The sequence below is a fragment of the Heterodontus francisci genome, chromosome 5 (genome assembly GCF_036365525.1).
Source record: "Heterodontus francisci isolate sHetFra1 chromosome 5, sHetFra1.hap1, whole genome shotgun sequence".
NCBI lineage: Eukaryota > Metazoa > Chordata > Chondrichthyes > Heterodontiformes > Heterodontidae > Heterodontus > Heterodontus francisci.
Window position 1 is genome coordinate 28,815,102 of NC_090375.1, and position 24,132 is coordinate 28,839,233.

At 39.5% G+C, this 24,132-nt stretch overlaps 1 protein-coding gene across 2 annotated transcripts in view; it reads right to left on the minus strand.

The window, feature by feature from the left end:
* Positions 1-827: 827 nt before the first annotated feature.
* vapal (VAMP (vesicle-associated membrane protein)-associated protein A, like) overlaps positions 828-24,132 on the minus strand; it is a 103,695-nt gene continuing 80,390 nt past the window's right edge. For both annotated transcript variants that reach the window (XM_068031239.1, XM_068031240.1), the window contains 3 exons: positions 13,181-13,261; positions 9,853-10,032; positions 828-1,591 (listed from right to left, as the gene is read on the minus strand). In XM_068031239.1, coding sequence (XP_067887340.1) covers positions 1,430-1,591; positions 9,853-10,032; positions 13,181-13,261 — 423 coding nt within the window. In that variant the 3' untranslated portion in view covers positions 828-1,429. The remainder of the gene's footprint in view (positions 1,592-9,852; positions 10,033-13,180; positions 13,262-24,132) is intronic.

The window sequence follows — 24,132 nt, forward strand, 5'->3', positions numbered from 1 at the left end:
GGCAGGATAAGCAAAGATGATTGCAAAGTCTGCCAACATGGATGCGGCTCCCAGATCAATAGGATGCAGTCCAGCAGCATGGGGGGAGCCAGGCAGAGGATCATCATTCTTCCCACTATCAGACACGCATGCCACCAATGTCCCTTCACAATCTGGCACTGCCAGACTCTAGTTCTTCTTCCTATATACTGTCCAACGTACTGTACCATAACTCTTGGTTATTCCAGGGCAATAGGCACTTTGAGTGCATTGTGCTTACCATATACCAACTACCAAACTGTACGTGAACAGAAGCAGTACCACTTATAGGTATCAAAATTAACATGACAGCTAAAGATGAAAACATAAAACTTAATTTACAGACTAGGAGAATTAATAATTCTGCAACTTAAAGCAATAAACAGACATAATTTGTTCGAAATAAAACCACTGCCTATACATTATAAGTCAGTATTAGACTTTGTGAAAGAATGCTGATGGCCTCAATTTGGATTATACCGAGTGGTACAATACAGGCTCTTTCCAAGTCACCCAATACAGTGAGACATAATTTGTCTGGGAAAGGGAACAAAACTAAAGGACAAATCAACTCATCTCACTATGGTATACCTTGTACCAGCTGATCTTACAGCAGCACAGGCACCACGTCATCTTTGTCTACGAATAGTGCACGGAGTGGAGACTTGCCAGGGTGGGTAGGAAAGAGGGAGAGAAATAAACTAACAATTTAACAAAGGCATTCAAATCCATAAATTCCACATATTCAATGACAAGCAACTGAGGTATAATTGCCAAAATAAGAGAGAGACAGAAAAAATACACAGTAGTTTAACGTGTTAAAGATTTTATTTTCGTTAAATACCATGGGACAGGATTGGTAAGAATGTAGAGTTTTCAATCAACATTTGCCTCACGGGGGGTTCTTTTTGTAGCTAGGGAGAAACTCTGCATTAATAAACTTGTCAGCCTTCAGCAGCAAGGAAGGTGGGTGGAGGGGGGTAATTTACAAGGAGGCACCTTTTCTTCAGTACATCTTTCATCACTGGTAAACAAGTGGCATGAGCAACCTGACTATAAAATGAAGAATTTCAAGAGGTAATCCAGCAACAGGTAACAAAATTTAAAAGGATTAAAATAACATTTACAAGACACATAACATTTCATTCAACTCTTATTAAACCACAGAGAGAACAACTCATTATTTCCAAGGACCTTTATGCAAAACCTTGAGACACCTGCTATTGATGTTTTGACAATGTACAAATCCAATTATCCAAGAACTGAAAGTAATTTGTGTGTTCTAACTGTGAGATCATTAAAGGCAAGGCCAGTAAGATGCTGTACACAAACATGGTCACTGTGAGCCATACTACCAATGATATGGCAGATCAACAGAACATTTCAGGCCTCAATAACTTGCATGCTTCCTCTACAAGATGAATTTCCCTAGAAAGAATCCAATGAAAATGGCTGCAATTACAACAAGGAGGGAGGGAAGAGCAGTGGAGCCGTTGTCTCTGAATGCAACACTAGATGTGGAAGACACTGGGTTGCCTGACTGAGATGCCTTCCTCAGCCTCAGTCCATCATCCTAAAGAGAACAAAACAGGAGAGTTACAATCGAAATGCACTGCATTAGGCAGCATCTCAAATTCTCAATTAGTCCGAACAGTGAGAATTTAATCTTGCATTAACAGCCATTTGGCTTTCAACACTAATTTGTTTATAGCCCACTGAATTACAAATACCTGAAACAGCATTGTACACCTTATTTCACTTTTTTTAATATAAACATACTACATTTCATGCAAAGTTCAGTCTCAAGACAGGTCAACAAGCATCAAGTGGAAAAACTTTGCTTCTCCACGTGAGGAAAAAAGTCTGGAGAGGCTATCATTGGCCTCTTTTGTGCACCAAGTAGCCACTTCTAGAGCATATGTGACAGCAGAATAAGTCATATGCACTTTCAGTTATGGAATGGCAGATGGTTTTAAAAGGCTAATATCCTACAGATCATACTAATATATAGATTAACACATAGATGTGAATGAACATTTCAATTGTCTATTTATGAGGGTTAATGACTCATTTATGTGCTCAAATCCTTCGCAATATTTTCATTCCTTCAGTTTGTGCAGGGGATTGGGGGAGGCAGGTAAAAAATCTGTGCATTGCCACGATATTGGCTCGAAGGCCTGAAGAGTAAAAGCCATTTTTACAGTTATAAAAGTAAATAATTTAATTCTGATGTGAAACACAATCCAAAAGTTTAGTCTCAAATTGTAACTGTTCCATCTGAACTTTGCTTTCGTGGGAAACTTGGAAAGATAAATAAATTCCAATTCCAATCGTTCATAAAAAAAAACTTTGGGAAAATGTTAAACAGGAAAATTTGAATTTGAACCAAAGGCAATATGATGGACAAGTGCCAGTCCAGGGCAAGCACACGGAGGATCCCATTCAGTCTCCTTTTAAAAAGGAGAATATCTGTCATCTGTTTCAAATGGAACACATTACAGAATTCTTAAGGAACTGAGGTGAGAAAACAAATGCAGATCAGAGTTAATATTTCAGGAACACTGCCCAAGACAGAGGGGTCAGGAACTGTTTTCCCAATAATCAAAAATAAACTACAGCCTAATATTCCAGTAGGAAAAATAGTTAGCATAGCTTCAGAAACAAAGCCATATATTCCACAAAATTATTGATATTTTAAGAGAAGGTAATTATATTTGTGGACAAAGGTTAGCCTGTAAGTGCAAGTTACTTGGGATTTTTAGACAACACCAGATAATGTTTCATATATGACTTTTTAAAGACTCATGGAATTGATGCAATTAATTAGCTGGATTAAACATGGGCTTGAAAACAGAAAGCAGGTGGTGAAAAAAGGAAAATGCTCCCCTTGGGCATGGCATAACAATAAATGAGAGTTACATAAGAACATAAGAAATAGAAGCAGGAGCAGGCCATTCAGCCCTTCGAGCCTGCTCCGCCATTCAATGAGATCATGCCTGATCTACTTCAACACCATTTTCCTGCACTATCCCATATCCCTTGATGTTTTTAATATGTAGAAATCTATCAATCGCAGTCTTGAAAATACTCAACGACTGAGCCTTCACAGCCCTCTGGCATGGAGAATTCCAAAGATTCACCACCCTCAATGAAGAAATTCCTCATCTCAGTCCTAAATGGTCTGCCCCTTATTCAGAGAAGGTGTCCCCAGTTCTGCACTCCCCAACCAGGGGAAACAGCCTTCATGCGTCAACTTTGTCGAGTCCTGTAAGAATTTTGTATGTTTGAATGAGCTCACCTCTCATTCTTCTAAACTTCAGAGAATAAAGGCCCAGTCTATTTAATCTTTCCTCATAGGACAATCCCTCCATCCCAGGAATTAGTTTGGTGAACCTTTGTTGCACTCCCTCTATGGCAAGTATATCTTTCCTTAGGTAAGGAGACCAAAAAAGTTAAGTGTGGTCTATTATGCGCATTGCTGCTCATATTAATACGGATGAATAGTTCTTAATATGAAGATATTATACTATTTGTTCAGGTGACTATGCTAGGGAAATGTATTGCATTCAAAGGGATCTAGATCAATAAAGCAAATTTTAAATATTCATACAGAAGGGAACACATTTTAAATCAGCAAATGGGTGAACAAAAATCATTCAAACATAAACCAAAAAACGATCAAGGTACAACTACTGACTAGTCAATATGAAACTAAACAAAGCTGCATTTCAGGGTATTTGAATAATGGAGCACCCAGTTATCCGCTTAGATTGCAATGCATTTCTGTATTTTCTCATATGCTAACTTCCATGTTTCTGTAAATTGTAAAAAAGTTACACAAAATGCAAAGGTGCAATTTTAACTGAACACTCAATAATGCAATTTAAGCAAAAAAAAATATTTTAATTTGGAAGTCAAAATGAACCTCAAGTGACAAAAACATGCACAATGAATTGGTGCAAAGGGCTGGTAGAATAATAGTGTAAATCCAATCTTTAAAGAATGCAGAAATGGGATGCTGGAAATTATAGGCACTGTTTAGAACTCTTACATAGTAGAAAAACAAACATACCAGTCCAATGCAAAGCAGCATTCAGCAACAACTAAAATAAAAGGCAATAACTTCAAGGTAGCATGAGGTGTTGCATCAATTTTATTTTACCTTTGGATGCAACTGTAATGGATAACGACAAGTTAGATAATTTACAGTGTAAGTTTTGAAAGTGCATTTAATAAGGTTTCTCAAGAGTATTGTGGCGGAAACAAAACTGTATGAGAGCCACAATAAATACTCTAAATTTGGCTGGCAAGGAGAACAGTATTGCTGTCAATGGTAGTGATGTAAAATTTGTCGTATTAGGAATGAAGGTAAAGGATTAACTTGTTAATTTAAAAAGGAACTTCATAATATGGTAGTAGACGGAGAAATGTTATATGGAAGGAGAGCTAGCATACATGTATATAACAAAACTGCAAGTCATGGAGTATCTATTTCACACTTTGCACTTTGCCTATTTACAGAATAGCAGTCTGAAAGTATTTTATTTAAAAATCAAATGACAAATCAGAATTAACAAGAGTTAAATTCAAAGCAGAATGTCTGTTCTAGCCTGCTTATTGGCAGGTATAACAGGTTAGAGAAACTTTTTGCACACTTAGTAACTAAATTTACATTCTAAATTGATAATAGCAATGCTCCACCTCCTGTCAACAAAACACAACTTGGGAATTCCAGTTGGCTTTAGATGAAAAGAATACCATTATGAGACATAAGAGACTTGCAAAGCTTTCAAAATCTCATGGCAACCATCAGGGATGACCACAAATCCAGGCAAGTAGTCTGTTAATCCAGATTTTGTTGGAAATATGAACTCCCAAAACAAAATCAAAACTGGGGAGTTGGAAAGAGTCTTTACTATTGAATTATGTTCATTTGGGTATTGATTTCAATAAAGATCTTTGCACTTAGATTTACGTAAACAACTTACATTTATACTCTGCTTTTTTTTTTAAACATACAAAACTTCCCACCACACTTCACAAAATAGCAGAAGGAATGGCAATACCAAATGGGGACAAAACAGTTCAGTAGTGTGATTGAAAAGATGGAATTTAAGAAGGCTCTTAAAAGTCGAGGGATAGAGTGCAAAAGGAGAATCAGTAGGCAGTACCAGAAATAAAAGGGCCTAGGTGGCTGCAAACTTTTCCACTCCAATAGTGAGACAAAAGTGGGATGCGATGCAAAGATGACCAGAATCAGAGGAGGGCAAGAAGAGAGGGAATTACAGAGATAGAGTGGAGTGAGGCCATGGGGAGAATATCATGGTCTCATATTGGACACGGCCAAATTGGCATTGTGGACCAGGTAGAAACCAGACCGAAAAGATTCAATATAAGGTTTCGGCAGGACCTGGGAAATGATAATGCATTCAATAATCTTCAGAGTGGACAGGGAAGAAATGAAACATAAGCTATTGGAAGATGGACAGACTTGCATTTATATAGTATCTTTCACAATCCCAGGAGGTTCCAAAATGCTTTGCAACCAATTAAGCATTTAGGAAGTTTAGTCACTGTTGTAATGTAGGAAAAGCGGCTGCCAATTTGGACACAGCAAGCTCCCACAAGCTACAAGAAAATAAATAGCCAAATCAACGCCTCATAACGTTAGCAGAGGAATGAGTGTTAGCTAGGACACCGAAAGAACTAAAATAAAAGCAAAATACTGTGGATGCTGGAAATACTCAGCATCTGTGGAGAGAGAAACAGATAACATTTCAGATGTGACCTTTCATCAGAACTGGCAAAAATCAGAAATGTAATAGGCTTTGAGCAAAAGTGTGTTGTGGGGGGGGAGAGAAGAGAACAAAAGGAAAGATGTTCGATAGGGCGGAGGGCAAGAGAGATTAAATTACAGATGTCACAGAACAGAAGGCAAAGGGAGTGCTAATAGTTGTAGTAAAAGACAAAGCAATAGTCCAGAGAGATTGTTAATGGCAGAATAGGTCTGTCCGAAAGCAAAAACAGGAAGAACAAGTTTAAGACAGGCACAAGGGTAAGAAATAAAATAAAAACTTTAAAAAATAATTAGCACTCCCTTTGCCTTCCATGACATTTCTGTCATTTAACCTCTCCCGCCCTCCATGCTATCACACACCTCCCCTTTTGTTCTTCTTCCCCTCTCCGCACCGCTCCCCCCCACCACCCCCATCACTTGCTCAAGCCTATTACAGTTCTAACTTTTGCCAGTTCTGATGAACAGGTCACAGACCTGAAACGTTAACTGTTTCTCTCTCCACAAATGGTGCCAGACCCACTGAGTATTTCCAGCACTTTGTTTTTATTACACCAGAATAACTTCCCCTGCTTTTCTTCAAACAGTACTGTTGGGCCTCATACATCTGCCCAAGAGGACAGACAGGGCCTTGGTTTAACATCTCAGCCAAAAGACAACAATGCATCATTCCCATCACTGCAGTGATTATTATGTGCTCAAGTTTCTGGAGTGGGACTTGAATCCACAACCTTCAAAATTGACACAAGAGTTCTACCACTGAGCCACAGCTGATATTTAGTTACTATGTCATAAGCTATAAGAGAGCTACTTGTCATCAGCTGAAATTCTAAGCAGACAGTTTCATGACCGAGCTTCTGACTGCATGCCATTTTAATTCACCACGCTGCTCTCACACCCACATTTCTGGCCATGGCCTGCTACAGTGTTCCAATGAAGCTCAACAGAAGTTTGAGAAACAGAACTTCATCTTCCAATTAAGCACTCTACAGCCTTCTGGACTCAACACTGAGTTCAGCAACTTTAGAGCATAACTGCCATTTTTTAAATGTTTATATTTTATTTTATTTTTTAAACTATGTGCCTGTCTTAAACTAGTTTTTCATGATTTTGGCTTTTGGACAGAGCTCTTCACTATTCTGCCATTAATACTCACTCTGGACTCATGCTTTGTCTTCTACTACAACTTTTGTTCCGTGACATCTGTCATTTAATCTCTCCCGCAGACTGCCCTATTAGTCACCTTGCCTTTTGTTCTTCTTTTCCACCCACTCCCCCAACCTTTCACTTGCTCAAAGCCTCTTGCATTTCTAACTTTTGCCAGCTCTGATGCAAGGTCACAGACCTGAAATATTAACTGTTTCTCTCTCCAGATGCTGCCAGACCTGCTGAGTATTTCTAGCAATTTGTTTTTATTTCAGATTTCCAGCATCAGCAGTATTTTGCTTTTATTATTTGTCGAGTTATGGGTGGTTAAACAAAGTTATTTCATATAAATCTATATCATTTAAAATCTCAAAAGCACTAAAAGTTTAACTTCTAAAGAAAATTTCAATTATTGTTACCCAATATTGGTATTTGAACATTATAAATGAAGGGAATGGCAATTTTTCAGATATGGATTGCAATTTAATATATCTTGCAATCTAAAATTGCAAGTGCATAAATTTGGTATCAAGCAAATTTCAAAACACATACTTCAGAAAACATCAATGCCAGATCACTATACACATTACTGTATCGATAGCAATATCCTTCAAGAGGTTCACTTGTAAATAGTGAAACATAATTTTAATCCAGGATTATGGTCCCAATCTGTATTTCATACTATACAAAAAAAACTTATATAAAAGGTCACTTGCAGTAATGTGGAATTTATACACAAGATTTGATTGTATATTTATCCTCTGAACTCTTACAGCAATCCAACTGTCAAGTCTATCAAATCATAAGTGACTATGTTTTTAGCTCTGCCTTGTTATAAAAAATACAAGAATGGGATCCCACCCCACTACTTCACAATGAATTGCTGAATGAATTGCTCCTTTCACTTAAAAGATCAGATTAGTTTGTGACCAAAATGGTTTGTTCCTTGATTTATTTGCGGCAGTGTTCCTTTGATTTGAATACAATTGTGTTTCATTGGATAGATTTGCACATTTGATGTGCGAAACTGTTCATATTGGTTAAGTATCACAATATTTGAGACATTGATTTCTCCATGGTCAATTGTGCATGTATGAATGCAATATTGCACAGCATAAATGAAAAACATTACTTCAGAAGGAAGCTAATTAAAGTGCTTGGTTTCATACCCAATGAATTAAAAACTCTAATTCTTGCAAACTGCAGTACTAGATTCAACAAATATCTAGGTTTCTCATCCTACTGGAGGGTGAACATACATTGCAATGCATGGATACAGTAAGTTTGACAAGATAACAATTGAATTCGATGTGCATATCTAAAGAGACTCGATTAACGGACACCTAGTGAAAGGTAATCGATCTATAATCTGTCTCATTGTATGCATGAATATTGACTATATATATGTATGCACTATCATTTATTGACTATTGTGTTGTTCCATGTTACTAGTTAATTGCAAATGAACTTTAGCTGCTTTTATCGGTATTCCTATGATCCTATGGCAATATCACATCTCAAAGCGTTAGTGTAATGCAAGTCTAAACAAAATCAAGTAAGTAGATTACAGCAAGTTAATCTCTTGCATACACACCATCAAAATAACAGGGGTAAGATCTCCTCATCTGTTAAACCACTAAAAACAAACTGTTATAAAAATGCAAAATTATAACAGCTGAGTTTGTTGCCTTGCATTATGCAGCAACAGGAGTGTTACTATTTCCCTCAATTACATGGACTTATAGGTGGTGGGGGGGGGGGGGATGAAAGGGTGTTGGTAAAGGAGAAGATAGTGAGCGTTCTTGCTCCTTGTCATTATCCAATAACTGCTGAAAGCGCATGTGTGGACCTCAGGTGATGAAATCAGGCTCAGCTTTGATGCACCCCATTCTTATAAACCTGCAGGCACAGAATCAAGGCTAGTTCCGAAGAAGGGTCACTGACCCGAAACGTTAACTCTGCTTCTCTTTCCAAAGATGCTGCCAGACCTGCTGAGTAGTTCCAGCATTTCTTGTTTATATTTCAGATTTCCAGCATCCGCAGTATTTTGCTTTTATTACTCATATGAATAATATCCATTTTGTCGAAGTACTGGAAAGTGACTGCTGACTGTCAAGTTAAAGCCATGGCAAGAAAAAAACACAGAAGTTTTAGAAACAAGGAAAGCTCATTAGGCAGAACTAATTTAGCTTCTGTACGTTTACTGGAAGATGCATTTAAAGTCATTCAAATAAACTAGTGTATTTGTACAATGTAACAATAGGCTCCAAGGCTGCATCTGCAATTCTGTGGCACCCTACAGTGGTACATTAATTTACTCAACTGCCTTTGTATGCATAATAGTCCAAGAACTTCCATACCCACCCAAACCAACTGATAACACCAATTCTTGGGGTGAGAGAAGGGAAGTGCATGTATTATGACCATGTACCCTCTAGCTAATGGATCTTGAAGCAAGGAAGCAAGTGACCTACTTATACGCTTAAGGAATATGTGATGGAAATGTAAAACAAACAGGAAACCAAAGTATGACAAGTGAAGAAACTGAACTTTTTTTAAAAAGGAATATTACTCCACAATATGCTTGATCATGTCAGTCCATTCTGTACATACAGTCTAGCCACTCCTTTATCAACCTGAAATGGGATACATTAGTACGACGCAGAAGGAATCCTTTCCCTTTCTCCATTCCTTCCCTCCCCAAGCCAGAGTCTGGTGGAGAGTCAACCTACGATCACCTCACTGATTGTACCAGCTGCTTGAATGGTTCCAGTATTTGGTGTTAATCTCTCAGATTAAGAGTAACATTCTTCTGCCAACATTTCTTGACATACCTCCAGGAATGAATGTGTTATATTGTGCAAAGATTTTTGTACTGGTTCATAAAAGCTTACTTTCAGCTGTCGATTCTCATCTGTCATTTTCACCAACTCAACTTGAAGCCTCTTACATTCTTCCATTAGTTTCTTCACTTCAGTGTCATCCAGTGAAGTACTAGCAGATTTCGGCATTACTGGTCCATCTGTTTTAGGTGCATTCGTTACTCCAGCAGATTTGCTCACTTCAAGATCATTCTGCAAACATTTACAAAAGGAAGCATTACTTACACATAATGTACCTAGGAAAATTTGCTGATATGCAAATGAAGCACAGCAGTGTGAAACAGATATGCTGTACCCAATGTTATAAAAAAAATATATTTTAGTAATCTACAAGAACTTGCAGGCCAGTTATTTTAACAGGATTCCCAACCTATAAGGTAGATACTCACTTTAAACATTCAGATTATTTAGCTCATACACTAACACTGCCTAGAAAGAAAAATCTCCCAAATAAATACTGTATTCACACTTCATACTTGTGCCATCAAGTTAACTCACATATGGTCACGTAGTAATCTATTGGGTTATCTCTCATTACTCCAACATTTAAATGGTGCATTAAAATGTACAGAACCGCTACATCTTTCTTAACCTGCTTGTGAAACATTTTCTTTCATCTTACCAGGAAGAACGTAGTGTTTGAAAATACCAAAAAATTGGTAAGTATTTGCATTATAAAATTTCTCTTGCTGCCATTTAAAATTATAGATTACATTTGGCAATGAAGCAAACATATCACAGTATCTCCTATAAAACTTAAATATTGTGTTTGACTGTTTTTTGCTGAATACATCCATCTAAATTTGCATAACTGTAAATGTACAGGTTCAAATGATAAAAAAACTTTCATATTATATGATTTACTCCATTACTTATGCATACCTAAAGATCTGTTTATGGTTCAGAACCCAGAAAACCCTATCCACCTTCTGCAAAAATGTCAAACATCTATGCAAACAGAAGAACAGTGGACTCCTCTTATTGTCTTTGTCAATTTTCTAAACTGTCAATTCTTGAATTTTTGTTACAGGATATTTTTGCCACACCAGTTAGATGAGTGCTCACAGCTCCCTCATAATGGGAAAAGAAAATTAAATCCCCATTGCACTGCAGCAGCAGTCATCTGAAAAAAGGCTGCTGCATTTTGACTAGATTGCAGAATGATTAAACTTAAACGCTTTGTGCCAGAGAAACTACATATGGAGTGAAAGTCATTTTTCCCCATTATTAGTCGCAAACGTGACAACAGGAATCCACTGTACGATTCTTGCTGCAATACTTGCATTAATCCTAAACTGAACTATTTGCTCACTAGAACAGACCTGGACCTTTTGCACTTTGGTTTCACTGGCTGGGGCAGATACAAATCCCTGCAGGTCACTTCTATGGCTACCACTGATTGGAGTCTGACGGAATCCACCACGGATTGGAGTATGAAACCTGAGACCATTTCCTGGTGTGGGTACAGGACGTGGAGGTGGTCGGGCACTGTCATAATAGTGCACAAAGCTATGTAGATCCATCTTTGCTGTATCTAACGGGGTGTCTAAATCACTGCCTAATGGGTCGCACTCTACAATTTCGTTCTGCTATATAGAAAAAAAAACTTCAGGTAGATACATGCAATAATAACTAGCTTCTCTTTTAACTCTTATAAGCAGAGCTTGCATTTCTTTCTTTGAGAGGCTTTTTAGTTTTTTTTTGTCTTATAAGAAAAGAACACATTATTTGAGAGAATACAGTTATCAGATAAATGGCACACTCCTCTGCTGGTTTTGATTCAAATATTCCAATAAGTTGACATAAGTTTTGTCCACTGTTACCAATGGCATATTTACAGAAGGGGAAAAGTTTTTAAACAAATATATACACACATAATGCCCAATTGCTTACAACAAAAATGCATGCCCTTCTTATAAGCCAAGCCCTCTGTTAATCTTGAAAACATTTGTTACTGCATTTAATGTGTCAATCATACAATATTATTATTTCAGTGATGTCATCAGGCTTGCAACAAAGCACAATACTGGGCATATGAAAGTTTTATACCGTGTCCATTTGAACAATTATAACAAAAGCTAGCTAGCAATACAATTAGGTTTTTATCCTACCATGCTTGGGAAGCAGCGAGACCTCGAACACCCCAATGGGAGCAATTTGAAGTGACTGAGTCTGACTTGCCCTGTATTGTATTTGTACTAATATACTAAATATACCAAGTAACAACACTGATTTAGTTATTCACCAGATGAAGTGTTTCGCCCACTATCTTCAATTTATTATGTTTAGATGCTCTAGCAGTAATTCTGTTAAATAATTGACAGCAAGTACTTGGTCCAGTCAGAAACTAAATTGAGAAAAAACTGTATATGTAGTAGTCAATTCATTAAAATAAAGCGCTTGGCTGAAGCAGGATAATAAGAACGGAGATTGGCAAATAAAGGCAATAAGGGAATTACTGATTGTTATAGACTGCCCAGATCAAAGAAAGACAGGGGAACATTTTTACAAATTAGGGAGGCCTGTATAAAGGCCAGAATGTTTATTTTATAGGATTTCAATCACCTAGAGACTAAGAAAACAATAAGGGGAGGGGGGAATTAATTTAATGCGGTGCCAGCAATGCATGTTTGCTTTCGTATTCATTTTCTTAAAGGGAAAATGTGGCCCTTGGCTAGTCTAGGTCTAATCTTTATCAGTGCCCTAAATCTGGTACATAAAATGTTGAACTATGCAAAAATTTGCATTACAATAACCATATTCAAATCAAATACACTTATGGGTGTACAAAATAACAAGCTTACTGGACACTATAATAATTGGTAGACAATTAGTAAATAACTCAAGAATCGTTTAGTTCCACATTCACATATAATGCCTAAGAAAAGGAGTAATCGATGAGGAAATCTTAATACTGGATTAAAAATTTGGCTTAAAACTGGGTAGAGGTAATGTGCGAGATCTCCCCAACAGCATGTTTGGGGACCACTGCTACTTGAATACAAAATTAACGTCTTCAAATTTCTACATTTGCAAAAGATACAAAAATGGGAAATACGACCGATGAAAATTTCAACCAAATTTTAAAATATGCTATGTATTTGATAAATTCAATAAAGAATTAAAGCATTTCTCAAAAAATTTCCAAGATAATTCAGGGAGCAAATTTACGTTTATGATAAGTAAAACAACTAGTACAAGTGTTCACACTTTCTGTGCTGTACAAACTACAGTACCTGTATAAGCAGACAAGTTACAGCTATTCAATATGGTGGAAAAATTAAAAATAACCTTCCAGAACTCAGTGAAAGTAATATTTGGCTCTTCACTGTCCTCTTACCGATTTCTCATTCTCAACAGGCAATTCAAAGACACATCTGAGTTTGGAGTCCATGAGATCTTCAGGCTTTGCATCTTTCCACTAAGAAAATCAGAAAAGTCTGTGTAAATAACCTCTACTTGGGCATAGAAAAAACAAAAACTGCCAGTAGAAACTGTAGCACAAACAGTGAAGAACCCACATCAGAACTGTTCAACAACTATCCCAAAAGGACACTTGGTATGCATACCAGAGACAGTTCAATAATGCATTGCACAAGCTTTGAATTAAAATTCAAAAAAAACAAAGGCCACTCTAAAGTTTAAATTGAAATTTGCCAAATATCTGGAGATTCTCATCCCAAAAAGAACAGCACCGAATGTAGAATTCCAGGCTAGCATTTTGATGAAGGTGTAATATTTTCAAATCAATATTTATTGAATTTAGAAAACTCATGAAAGAAATGCTTAGTCCAGTAGGAACAGCATCTTTTTAGTATGATATAATTACAGAACAAACTAAATGCGCTTCAAGTTTTCTTGGAAAATCACAGTTAACTACACTATAGTGAAATACATTCCAGCGCACAGTTTGTTAAATATTAAAAGCAAAATACTGCAGATGCTGGAAATCTGAAAACACAATGAGGCATAGAATATAAGAGCAGGGAGGTTATGATGGAGCTGTATAAAATGCTAGTTAGGCCACAGCTGGAGTACTGTGTAGAGCTCTGGTCACCACACTATAGGAAGGATCTGATGGCAGTGGAGAGGGTGCAGAGGAGATTCACCAGGATGTTTAGAGTTTTAGATTTAGTTTAGAGAGATACAGCACTGAAACAGGCCCTTCGGCCCACCGAGTCTGTGCCGACCATCAACCACCCATTTATACTAATCCTACTCTAATTCCATATTCTTACCATATCCCCACCTGTCCCTATATTTCCCTACCACCTACCTATACTAGGGACAATTGCTAATAGCCAATTTACCTATCAACCTGCAAGTCTTTGGCATGTGGGAGGAAACCGGAGTACCCGGAGGAAACCCACGCAGACACAGGCAGTACCCAGAGTTGAACCTGGGTCGCTGGAGCTGTGAAGCTGCGGTGCTAACCACTGCGCCACCCGTGTTGCCTGGGCTGGAGCATTTCAGCTATGGAGAGAGACTGGAAAGGCTAAGGTTGTTTTCCTTAGAGCAGAGAAGGCTGAGGGGGGACCTGATTGAGGTATACAAAATTATGAGGGGCACTGATAGGTTTGATAGGAAGAAACTTTTTCCCTTAGCAGGGAAGTCAATAACCAGGGGGGCATAGATTTAAGGTAAGGGGCAGAAGGTTTAGAGGGGATGAGGAAAAACTTTTTCACCAAACAGACTGCCTGAAGGGATGGCAGAGGCAGGAACCTTCAACATTTAAGAAGCATTTAGATGAGCACTTGAAATACCATAGCATACAAGGCTACGGGCCAAGTGCTAGAAAATGGGATTAGAATAGATAGGTGCTTAATGGTTGGCACAGACATGATGGGCCGAAGGGCCTGTTTCTGTGCTGTACAACTATGACTCTAAAAAGTGCTGGAAATACTGTCGGTCTGGCAGCATCTGTGGAGAGATGAGCAAAGTTAACGTTTCAGGTCTGTGACCCTTTATCTGGTGTCTTAAGCCCAACCATCTTCAGCTGCTTCATCAATGACCTTCCTTCCAACATAAGATCAGAAGTGGGGATGTTCACTGATGATTGCACAGTGTTCAGCACCATTTGCAGCTCCTTATACTGATGCAGTCTGTGTTCACATGCAGCGCATGAACAACATTCAGGCTTGAGCTGATAAGTGCCAACTAACATTCATGACAGGCAATGACCATCTCCAACACAGAATCAAGCCACCTTCCCTTGAAATTCAACAGCATCATCACCGCTGAATCCCTCCACTATCAACATCCTGGGGGTAACTACTGACCATAAACTTAACTGGATGGTGACTACAAGGGGTCAGATGCTGAGAATTCTGCGAGTAACTCACCTCCCGAGTTCCCAATACCTGTCCACCATCTACAAGGCACCAGTCAGGAGTGTGATGGAATACTCTCCACTTGCCTGGATGGGTGCAGCTCCAACACTCAAGCAGCGCGATACCATCCAGGTCAAAATAGCCCACTTGATCTGCACCCCATCCACCACCTTAAACATTTACTCCTTCCACCCACTGGCACACAGTGGCTGCAGTGAGTACCAACCTCAAGATGCACTGCAGCAGCTCACCAAGGCTTTTTTGACAGCACCTTCCAATTTCATTGCCTAGAAGGACAAGGACAGCAGGTGCATGGAAACACCATTACCTGCAAGCTCCCCTCCATGTCATACACCATCCTGACTTGGAAATACATCACAATTCCCTCACTGTCGCTGGTCAAAATCCTGAAACTCCCTCCTTAACAGCACCGTTGGTATGCCTACACCAAAATAATTTTAGCAGTTCAAGAAGGTGACAATTAGAGATGGGCAATAAATACTTTGGCCTTGCCAGTGATTATCACATTCCATAAATAAATAAAAAAAGGGCAAAACATATCAACTAAGAAAATGTACACTCCAATAAAATTCAATACTCCTTTGAATATTTTTGAGTTTAACATCTCACACCACTCACACAGATGAGCGCGCACTCACTATGGTTCTCAGGACACCTACAACTGCCCAATATCTGCGTAATCTATAGCATGCCCAGGGATCAAGAGAGATACAATATTTCACTTACTGGTTATATCACGTATCCTCACATGATCATTCACGACTTTGGAAGGCTGGAGAATAAGCACTTCACTAAACTGTGGCTTAGGCTTTAACAGCCAGACTGATGGAATAGTAAATGAGGAAGTAAACAGAAGCATGACACATAAGATTCATAGAACATACTGGTTAACTATCCTTTCTAAGGAGTGCTCCTCCTGGCCCCACAAGGATACCTTGCACCAAACCTCAAATCCCCACCCCTCCCCATTCCCCCTTGTAGGTCCCAGTGACCATATCCACAGGTCCTCAGCAGCAGCCTGACCATCCCACTTGCTGACTTTTGACTCCCAAAAGCTTCAAGCAGGAGACATTGTTGTGATGCATTAACGAGGCCCTAGTTAAAATAGTACAGACCTTAGACTCCGGGGGTCCATGTTGTTCTCCATCACCCATAGCCGCTGAATGCATAATTCCTGTCCCCAGTAAAAACTGGTCCTTTTGTCTCTGCATAACTCATCTACCAAAAGTGACCAACATTATCTCCAAGTACAGAGGCCATATGTACCAGCTGAAACTTGCCATGGATTCCACTGTGATAATCAACATGCTATTCGATGTGTTGACCGTGGCGGGAGGAGTGCACTGTTAATTCAGTCCCACTTTTCCACAGGTCACAGCATATCAATAGACTTTCACACCTACCGAAAAAACAGCCAATTACATACTCTATTTACTCCCCAGAATAAAGCATACCAACCAGATTTCTTTAAGCAACAAAATTAACTATTATAAAACTAAGTCTTAACCAATAATGAAGTAAAACTACATATGAAAAGCTCCTTATTTCCCTAGCCCCCATGCACACACACACACGCATACATACAAAAGAACCGTTTAACCGGGGGGAAAAGGATTTTGCTTTAGAGCTGTTTCACAGAAATGAAAGGAATAATAAAATAACTTAGTTTGTCATGTTCTGGTAGCAAGTTCTTTGGTTTGGTGAGGTGTCCCAAAGTCAAATAGCCAGATGCCACTCGAAGTCTTTCGGGTGAGGTTGATGAACAGATTAGATTAGATTAGATTAGAGATACAGCACTGAAACAGGCCCTTCGGCCCACCGAGTCTGTGCCGAACATCAACCACCCATTTATACTAATCCTACACTAATCCCATATTCCTACCACATCCCCACCTGTCCCTATATTTCCCTACCACCTACCTATACTAGTGACAATTTGCAATCTGATGGTTAGGCGTTCAAGGCAATTCAACTGCAGCAGGATGCACATTGGTCTTCCATCAGGTATGCAGCAAAGGTCTTCTTAGGTTTTACAGCAGCAGTATAGCAAAAGATTTCTTCAGATTTCAAGATTTCTTAAAACACAGGAGGCAACAGGAACAACACTTGATGCAGGGATTCTTCAGAGACTGGAAGCAATAGGAATCTGCCACCTTTGACATACACGATTTCTTCTCAAGAGATGCAGGATTCCTTTACAGAGAGAGGTAACACTATTTCTGGGTTTTCCTCTCTGATCTCCAGGCAGGTCAAAACCAAATTTCAAATGCCTGCTCTTTGTCCAACTCATTGTTTTTTTAAAGGGTTCAAAGTGAAAGCAAAATCCTCCTAACCAGGTCACATGTCTAGACATAAAGTCTCCCTTGTCATTCAAAGAATAACTAAGGAAGTCAAACCCTTGGCTGGTTTCCTTGTAATTACTTGCTTTCTGTTCTTGTCTATAAGTTCAGCTCCCTTTCAAAACATCCATAGAGTTCAGCTTTTTTTGAACTTCCTTTCAAAACATTCAAAAATTTCAGCTATTTGCAGGCGTCTCAATGTCCACTGAAATCCTGTTTCAATTTTTTTTTTAAAAACACACAATGTTCAGTTTTTAAACAAACAAAATCCTTGTAACAATGTTGGAAACAGTAGATGTCCTTGAGGAGGCAAAGACAGAATCCATTCTGACAGAACTGTAGAGTGGTTCTGACAGAACTGTAGAGTGGTGCTATTAGGGAATTTAATTACCCAAATATCAATTGGGATAATGTTACAGTAAAGGGCAAGGAGGAGAAGGAATTTCAGGGGAACTTCCTTGATCAGTATGTTCTCGGTCCAACTAGGAAGGAGGAACTGCTGGACCTGGTGCTGGGGAATGAGGTGGGCCGAGTGGACAAAGTGTCCGTGGGGGAGCACTTGGGTAAGAAAGACCATTGTACCATAAGGTTTAGATTAGTAATGGAGACAATCTATCTGAAGGTTAGTAGAGGCAGAAATCCTCAACTCACTTAAAAGATGTCTGGATGTGCACCTCAAGTGCCGTAACCTGCAGGGCTACGGACCAAATGCTGGAAGGTGAGATAGGCTGGGTGGCTCGTCTTTGGGCCGGTGTGGACACAATGGGCCAAGTGGCCCCCTTCTGTGCTGTGAACTTTCAATGATTCCATAATTGAATCTAAAGTAGAACTTCTAAATTGGAAGAGGGCAAACTTCAATGTGATGAGAGGGGATCTAAACAGGGTAAAATGGAACCAAAGATTAACAGAAAAACTGTAACAGAACAATGGGTGATCTTCAAAGAGGAGATGTTTCAGGTACAGGATAGGTACATTCCAACAAGGGCGGAAGGTAGAGGAACCAAAGCCAGGGCTCCTTGGTTGATGAGGGGGATACAGAATCCGGTTTCCTCCCACATGCCAAAGACTTGCAGGTTGATAGGTAAATTGGCCATTATAAATTGCCCCCAGTATAGGTAGGTGGTAGGGAAAATATAGGGACAGGTGGGGATGTGGTAGGAATATGGAATTAGTGCAGGATTAGTATAAATGGGTGGTTGATGGTCGGCACAGACTCGGTGGGCCGAAGGGCCTGTTTCAGTGCTGTATCTCTAAACTAAAACTAATACGATGAAGGGGTATATGATGCATGTCAGGTGAATTCAAGTGAAAACCAGGCCAAATGCAACAAGTTGAGAGGGAAAGAAAAGAGGAAAAATAAGATCGTCAGTTAACATAAAAGGGAACCCAAAAATCTTGAACTGGCATGTAAATAGCAAGCATACTAGGTCCAGTAATTTTGGGCTTATGGTCCCTGAAAATGGACTGCATCTGTGAGGAAGAAATCAATTAGCAGAGTAACAGGCATGGCAAACTTTTCAGCCACAATCTATTTAATGCTTTGGGGAGATGGCAGCAGTGATAATGTCACTGAACTAGTAACTCAGTGGGGACTCGGGTTCAAATCCCACCACGGTAGCTAGTGGAATTTTAATTCAATTAATTAACAATAATAAATCTGGAATTGAAAGCTAGTCTCAGTAATGGTGCCATCAAACTATCATCGATTGTCGTAAAAACCCATCTGATTCACTAATATCTTTTAGGGAAGGAAATCTGCCATCCTTACATGTGACTCCAGACCCACAGCAATGTGGCTGACTATCCTCTAAAATGACCTATCAAACCACTCAGTTGTCAAAGTCAAGTGCCCACATTCCATGAAAATATAAAGCAAATACAAGGAGATAAATTCTCAGGACCAGGAGGACAACTAAAATTGTTCATTAGATCAGATCATCAGAAAGAATCCAAAAATTCTTATAGCTATCCAGATAGATAAAGTTCTAGATTACCAAGAGTCCAGGCAATTTTAAGTACCTTCTTTAAATCAGTTTTCACGTCAAGACTGAACTAATTTCTCAACCTGTCCTTTTGGTTCTGGCATCTAAAACATTTACATACTTATGAAAAGAAAGGCATTAAGAAACTGAAAATTTAAACTTTTGTACAGTACCTAAACCAAATCTTAGGATACCCCCAAGAAAATTACTAAGAAAATCATATAAAGTTATGGTTGATATTTTGAGACCTTGATAAATAAATGGATGGATGGCTTCAAGGACAGGAGAATTGTAATTGTCATCCTTAACTTTTAAAAGGCGTCACGAAAGTACTTGCATTTTTTAATTAAATTTTGAGGACTTTTGTTTTGAGACAACTGAAAAGGATTCCATGGATTTTTTTTCACTGCGGTCATTGAAAGGACTGAAGGGTCTTGTTTACAAACATGTACTGTCTTCAGATAAATACCCAGCAGGGGCTTTTTGCCTTGGGGGGAGATGTTTACAGAGAAATGAAGGTCACAATTTATAGGGGTCAGGTGGCTTGACTCTAGATATTGTTTTTGGTTTTGCTTTGGTCGGTGTGTTGGAGTTTTAAAAACCAGCCAAGAGAGCAGTCACCCCAGCCCAGCCTTTTCCATCTCTTTGAAATACCTGCCAGTTTTTCCATATCATTGAGTAGCTCTTTGAAGTGATTGATAGAAATAGAGAAAAAGATGCTACATTCGTCCTGAAAGGCCTGCTTGAAACCCCGATTGCCACATTGCTCCTAAAATGCTGGAAAAACCTGCCAGATAAATCCTCGACGCCACCTGAACAAATTGCTGCAGAGAAAGATCCCAGTGACAGCATCTACTTGTATCTGGGATGCCAAACCAAAAAAAAGGGACTTCTTTCCATATCTTCGCTTTTGTTCTTCAAGAATTAGTAAGTATTTGGCCAAAGTATTCTTTGCTTTTTTTTTGTAACAGCGCACTAAAAATAAATTTTTTTTTGTTAACTGGGGTACGTGTTCGTGTATGTGCGTGCGTGCGCGAAACAGAGGGGGAGAGGGACAGAGGGACCAAAGTAAAAAGGGAACTTTCATATTTCAATCTGTGTGCTAATACTTTGCATCGTTGCTGAATAAGCCTTGTTTGATAATAAACTGATAATTTTGTTTTTTATTAAAAGAAACCTGATTGGTGTATTTTATTCTGGGATAAAAAGAGTCTATGATTGACTGCATCGGTAACTGGGTAGAGATTTAAATCCATGCTGTGACCTGTGGAGAAGTGAAACTAGAAAAAAAAAGTGTACTACTCCCAACTAAGTTGTAACACATAATTGGGGGCTCTTTATGGGATAACCCAGCGCCGACAACATACAATTGGAAGTGGGGCAATAATAATTGAAAAAACGAAAAGCAAAAAAGAGGTTTCTTGTGCATTACAATAATATTTACACCACCGGAATGTCTGTCAGTTGTTAAAACCTTTCTGGGGAAGGAGGATGCATTCCAGAATGATTTTAAACACTTAACCAAGGCTAGGCTACAGGATTTGGCAGAATTGTTTGGTGTTAGAGTTAAAACTAGGGACTATGAAATCAGGCATAATTGCAGTAATAGCACAGCATTTACAATTAGGAGGAGGAGGTGGCAAACCACATGGTTATACAGTTGAATTAGCTAAAATTCAGTTGTAGATGAGGCAGTTTGAGCTCGACAAAGAAAAAGAAATAGAATTGGAAAAACTTAAGCTTGAATTTCAAAGAGAAAGTGAAAGAGATGGAAGGGAATTCGAATTTAAAAAGATGGTACTAAGACAAAACGGGTGGTGTTGACTCCAGTGAAAAATTTGGTGGGGAAAAATCTGACTCCAGCCCAGGACCTAAGGGAGAGCTGTTTAAATTTGTGCAAGCCCTTAAGAAATTTGAGGAAAGGGATGTAGAGCCATTATTTATTTATTTTGAAAAGATAGTCGGACAGATGAAGCGGCCGAAGGAAAACTGGACACTGCTTATGCAATGCAGGTCGATGGGCAGAGCTCATGAAGTTTGCACCATGCTTTCGGGGAGGCTTCTGCAGATTATGAGATGGCAAAAAAGGCTATTCTCGCTGCTTTTAAGTTGGTCCCTGAAACTTATCGACAGAAATTTCAGAACCTCTGAAGCAGCATGGACAGACTTAGACAGAATTTGAGGGGGTAAAGCAAATTAATTTGATGGTTGGATGCAGGCACTATAGGTAGAGGCCACATGAGAACCTTAGGGAACTAGTTTAAAAATTCACTCCGTCAGTTAGCAAGAACCCATGTAGAGAAACAGCAAGTTTCAACAGGCAGACAAGCAGCGGAAACTGATGATTACAAGCTTGTTTATCAGCCCAAACCCTTTATCTGTCACCCCAACAAACCCAAAAAGGATGGAAGGTGGGACAGTGAGAGGACATGGGGACAAGGGGAAGCTGGATCGGCTTTGTTGAGTCTTGATCAGAGAACACTTATTAAATATCTCCTTCGGATTATACTAATCCCTAAAGACAATTTCAGATATTGGGCTGTCTGTAGTGCCAATCTGACTTCCAACAATGGAACTTGTTTAGCCATTGTTTGGGTCAGTACACAGTAGGGCGGCAGAGTGACGCAGTGGTTAGCACCGCGGCCTCACAGCTGCAGCGACCCGGGTTCGGTTCTGGATACTGCCTGTGCGGAGTTTGTAAGTTCTCCCTGTAAACATGTGCGTTTCCTCCCGGTGCTCTGGTTTCCTCCCACATGCCAAAGACTTGTAGGTTGATAGGTAAATTAGCCATTGTAAAAATTGCCCTAGTGTAGGTAGGTGGTAGGAGAATTGTGGGGATGTGAGAGAGAAAATGGGATTAATATAGGATTAGTATAAATGGGTGATTGATGGTCGGTGCAGACTCGGTGGGCCGAAGGGCCTGTTACGGAGCTGTATCTCTCTATGACTCTATGGCATGAAGGAAAAATTCCTGGAATCTTTTCCTGCAACTCTTCTATTTCCTTAACTTCACTTAATCTTTGTGACCACTGGCGAAGCTACTACCTTAGCTCCAGCCAAATCATTCCCCAGGAGTAGGTCAACTCCATCTACAGGCCAACTATGGACAACTCCTACGGTTATCATTACAGACATTAAGTCACACTCTAGGTGCACCCGATACAAAGGTACAGGTATATGCTCCCCACCGTACCAGTCACTAATACTTTGGCATTCAAGGTGGAAAAGTTATGCCTTTCTCCAGCGAGAGTGTTTGGGCACCTCCTGTATCCCTAAGTATAAATATAGGTCGACCTGCCTCGCTTGAGGGATAAGGAGTTACCTTTCCTTTTGACAAGAATTCCCTATAATGCTCAGGTGTCTTATTCACATCCCCTGCACTCATTACTTGGCCTTACAGCTGCAGTCAAAGCTACAGCTTGCTCTGTCATACTCTCGGTCAGGGCCCCTTTCTCTACATTGACCTTGTGTACCCAAATAGTCCAATGGGTTTACCCCGCAACTTCCAGCATTCCACACAAAGATGTCCCACCTTGTGTGCAACACTTAGGCTTTTGGACCTCACTTCTACCCACAGCATCTTCCTTTCTGGCCTGAGATGGCCTGGGGCATTCCCAGCTCTCCCTTCTTGTCCCCGGCTACTTGCTTTCATTTCACCCTCCCACCTTCTATCCTTCTCGGGTTTGAGAGAGTGACAAAGGGTTTCGGCTTATAAACAAGCTCAATCGTCAGCAATCCCAGCTGCCTGTCTGGCTGTTGAAACCTTCTGGTTGTCTACGTGGGTTCTTACTAATGGAGGGAGTGAATTTTTTAATTCTTCCAGGAGAATTATTTCCCCAAGGTGGCCTCTACCTTTAGTGCCCGCATCCAACGATCAAAGCTGGTTTGCTTTACTCTCTCAAATTCTATACAAGTCTGCTCAGATGGTTTCCGGAAGTTTCTAAATTTATGCCGATAAGCTTCAGGGACCAACACATAAGCAGCAAGAATAGCCTTTTTTGCCATCTCAATCTGCAGAAGCCTCCTCATAGAGCATAGTATAAACTTGACGAGCTCTGCCCATCCACTTGCTTTGCATAAGCAGTGTCTAGCTTTCCTTCGATCACTTCATCTGTCTGGTTATCTTTTCAAAAGGAGATGAAAAATGCCTCTACGCTCCTTTCCTCAAATATCGGGAGGGCTTGCACAAAGTTAAACAACTCTCCACTGGGTCCTGGGCTGGAGCCAAATCTTTCCTCACCAAAACTTTCCCTGGAATCAAGGCCACTGTTATGTCTTACTTCCAGCTTTTTAATTCAAACTCCCTTCCTTCTCTTTCTCTTTGAAATGCTCTCTCTTTGTCCCTTTCCTGTCTTTCAAGTTTCTTGATTGTCAATTCTCTTTCTTCTTCAAGCTCAAGTTATTTTCATTTCCATTACTTTTTCCTTTACAAGTTCAAGCTGCTTCATCTGTAACTGAATCCAAGCTAATTCAACTGAACTACCATCTGTTCTGCTTTTTTCTTCTTCCAATGGCAAATGCTGAGCTGTTTCTTCTATTATGTCCACTTTCCTGGCTCCTGATGTTAACTCTAACCCTAATTTTGCTGCCAATGCTATTAGGCTAACCTTGGTTAAGATT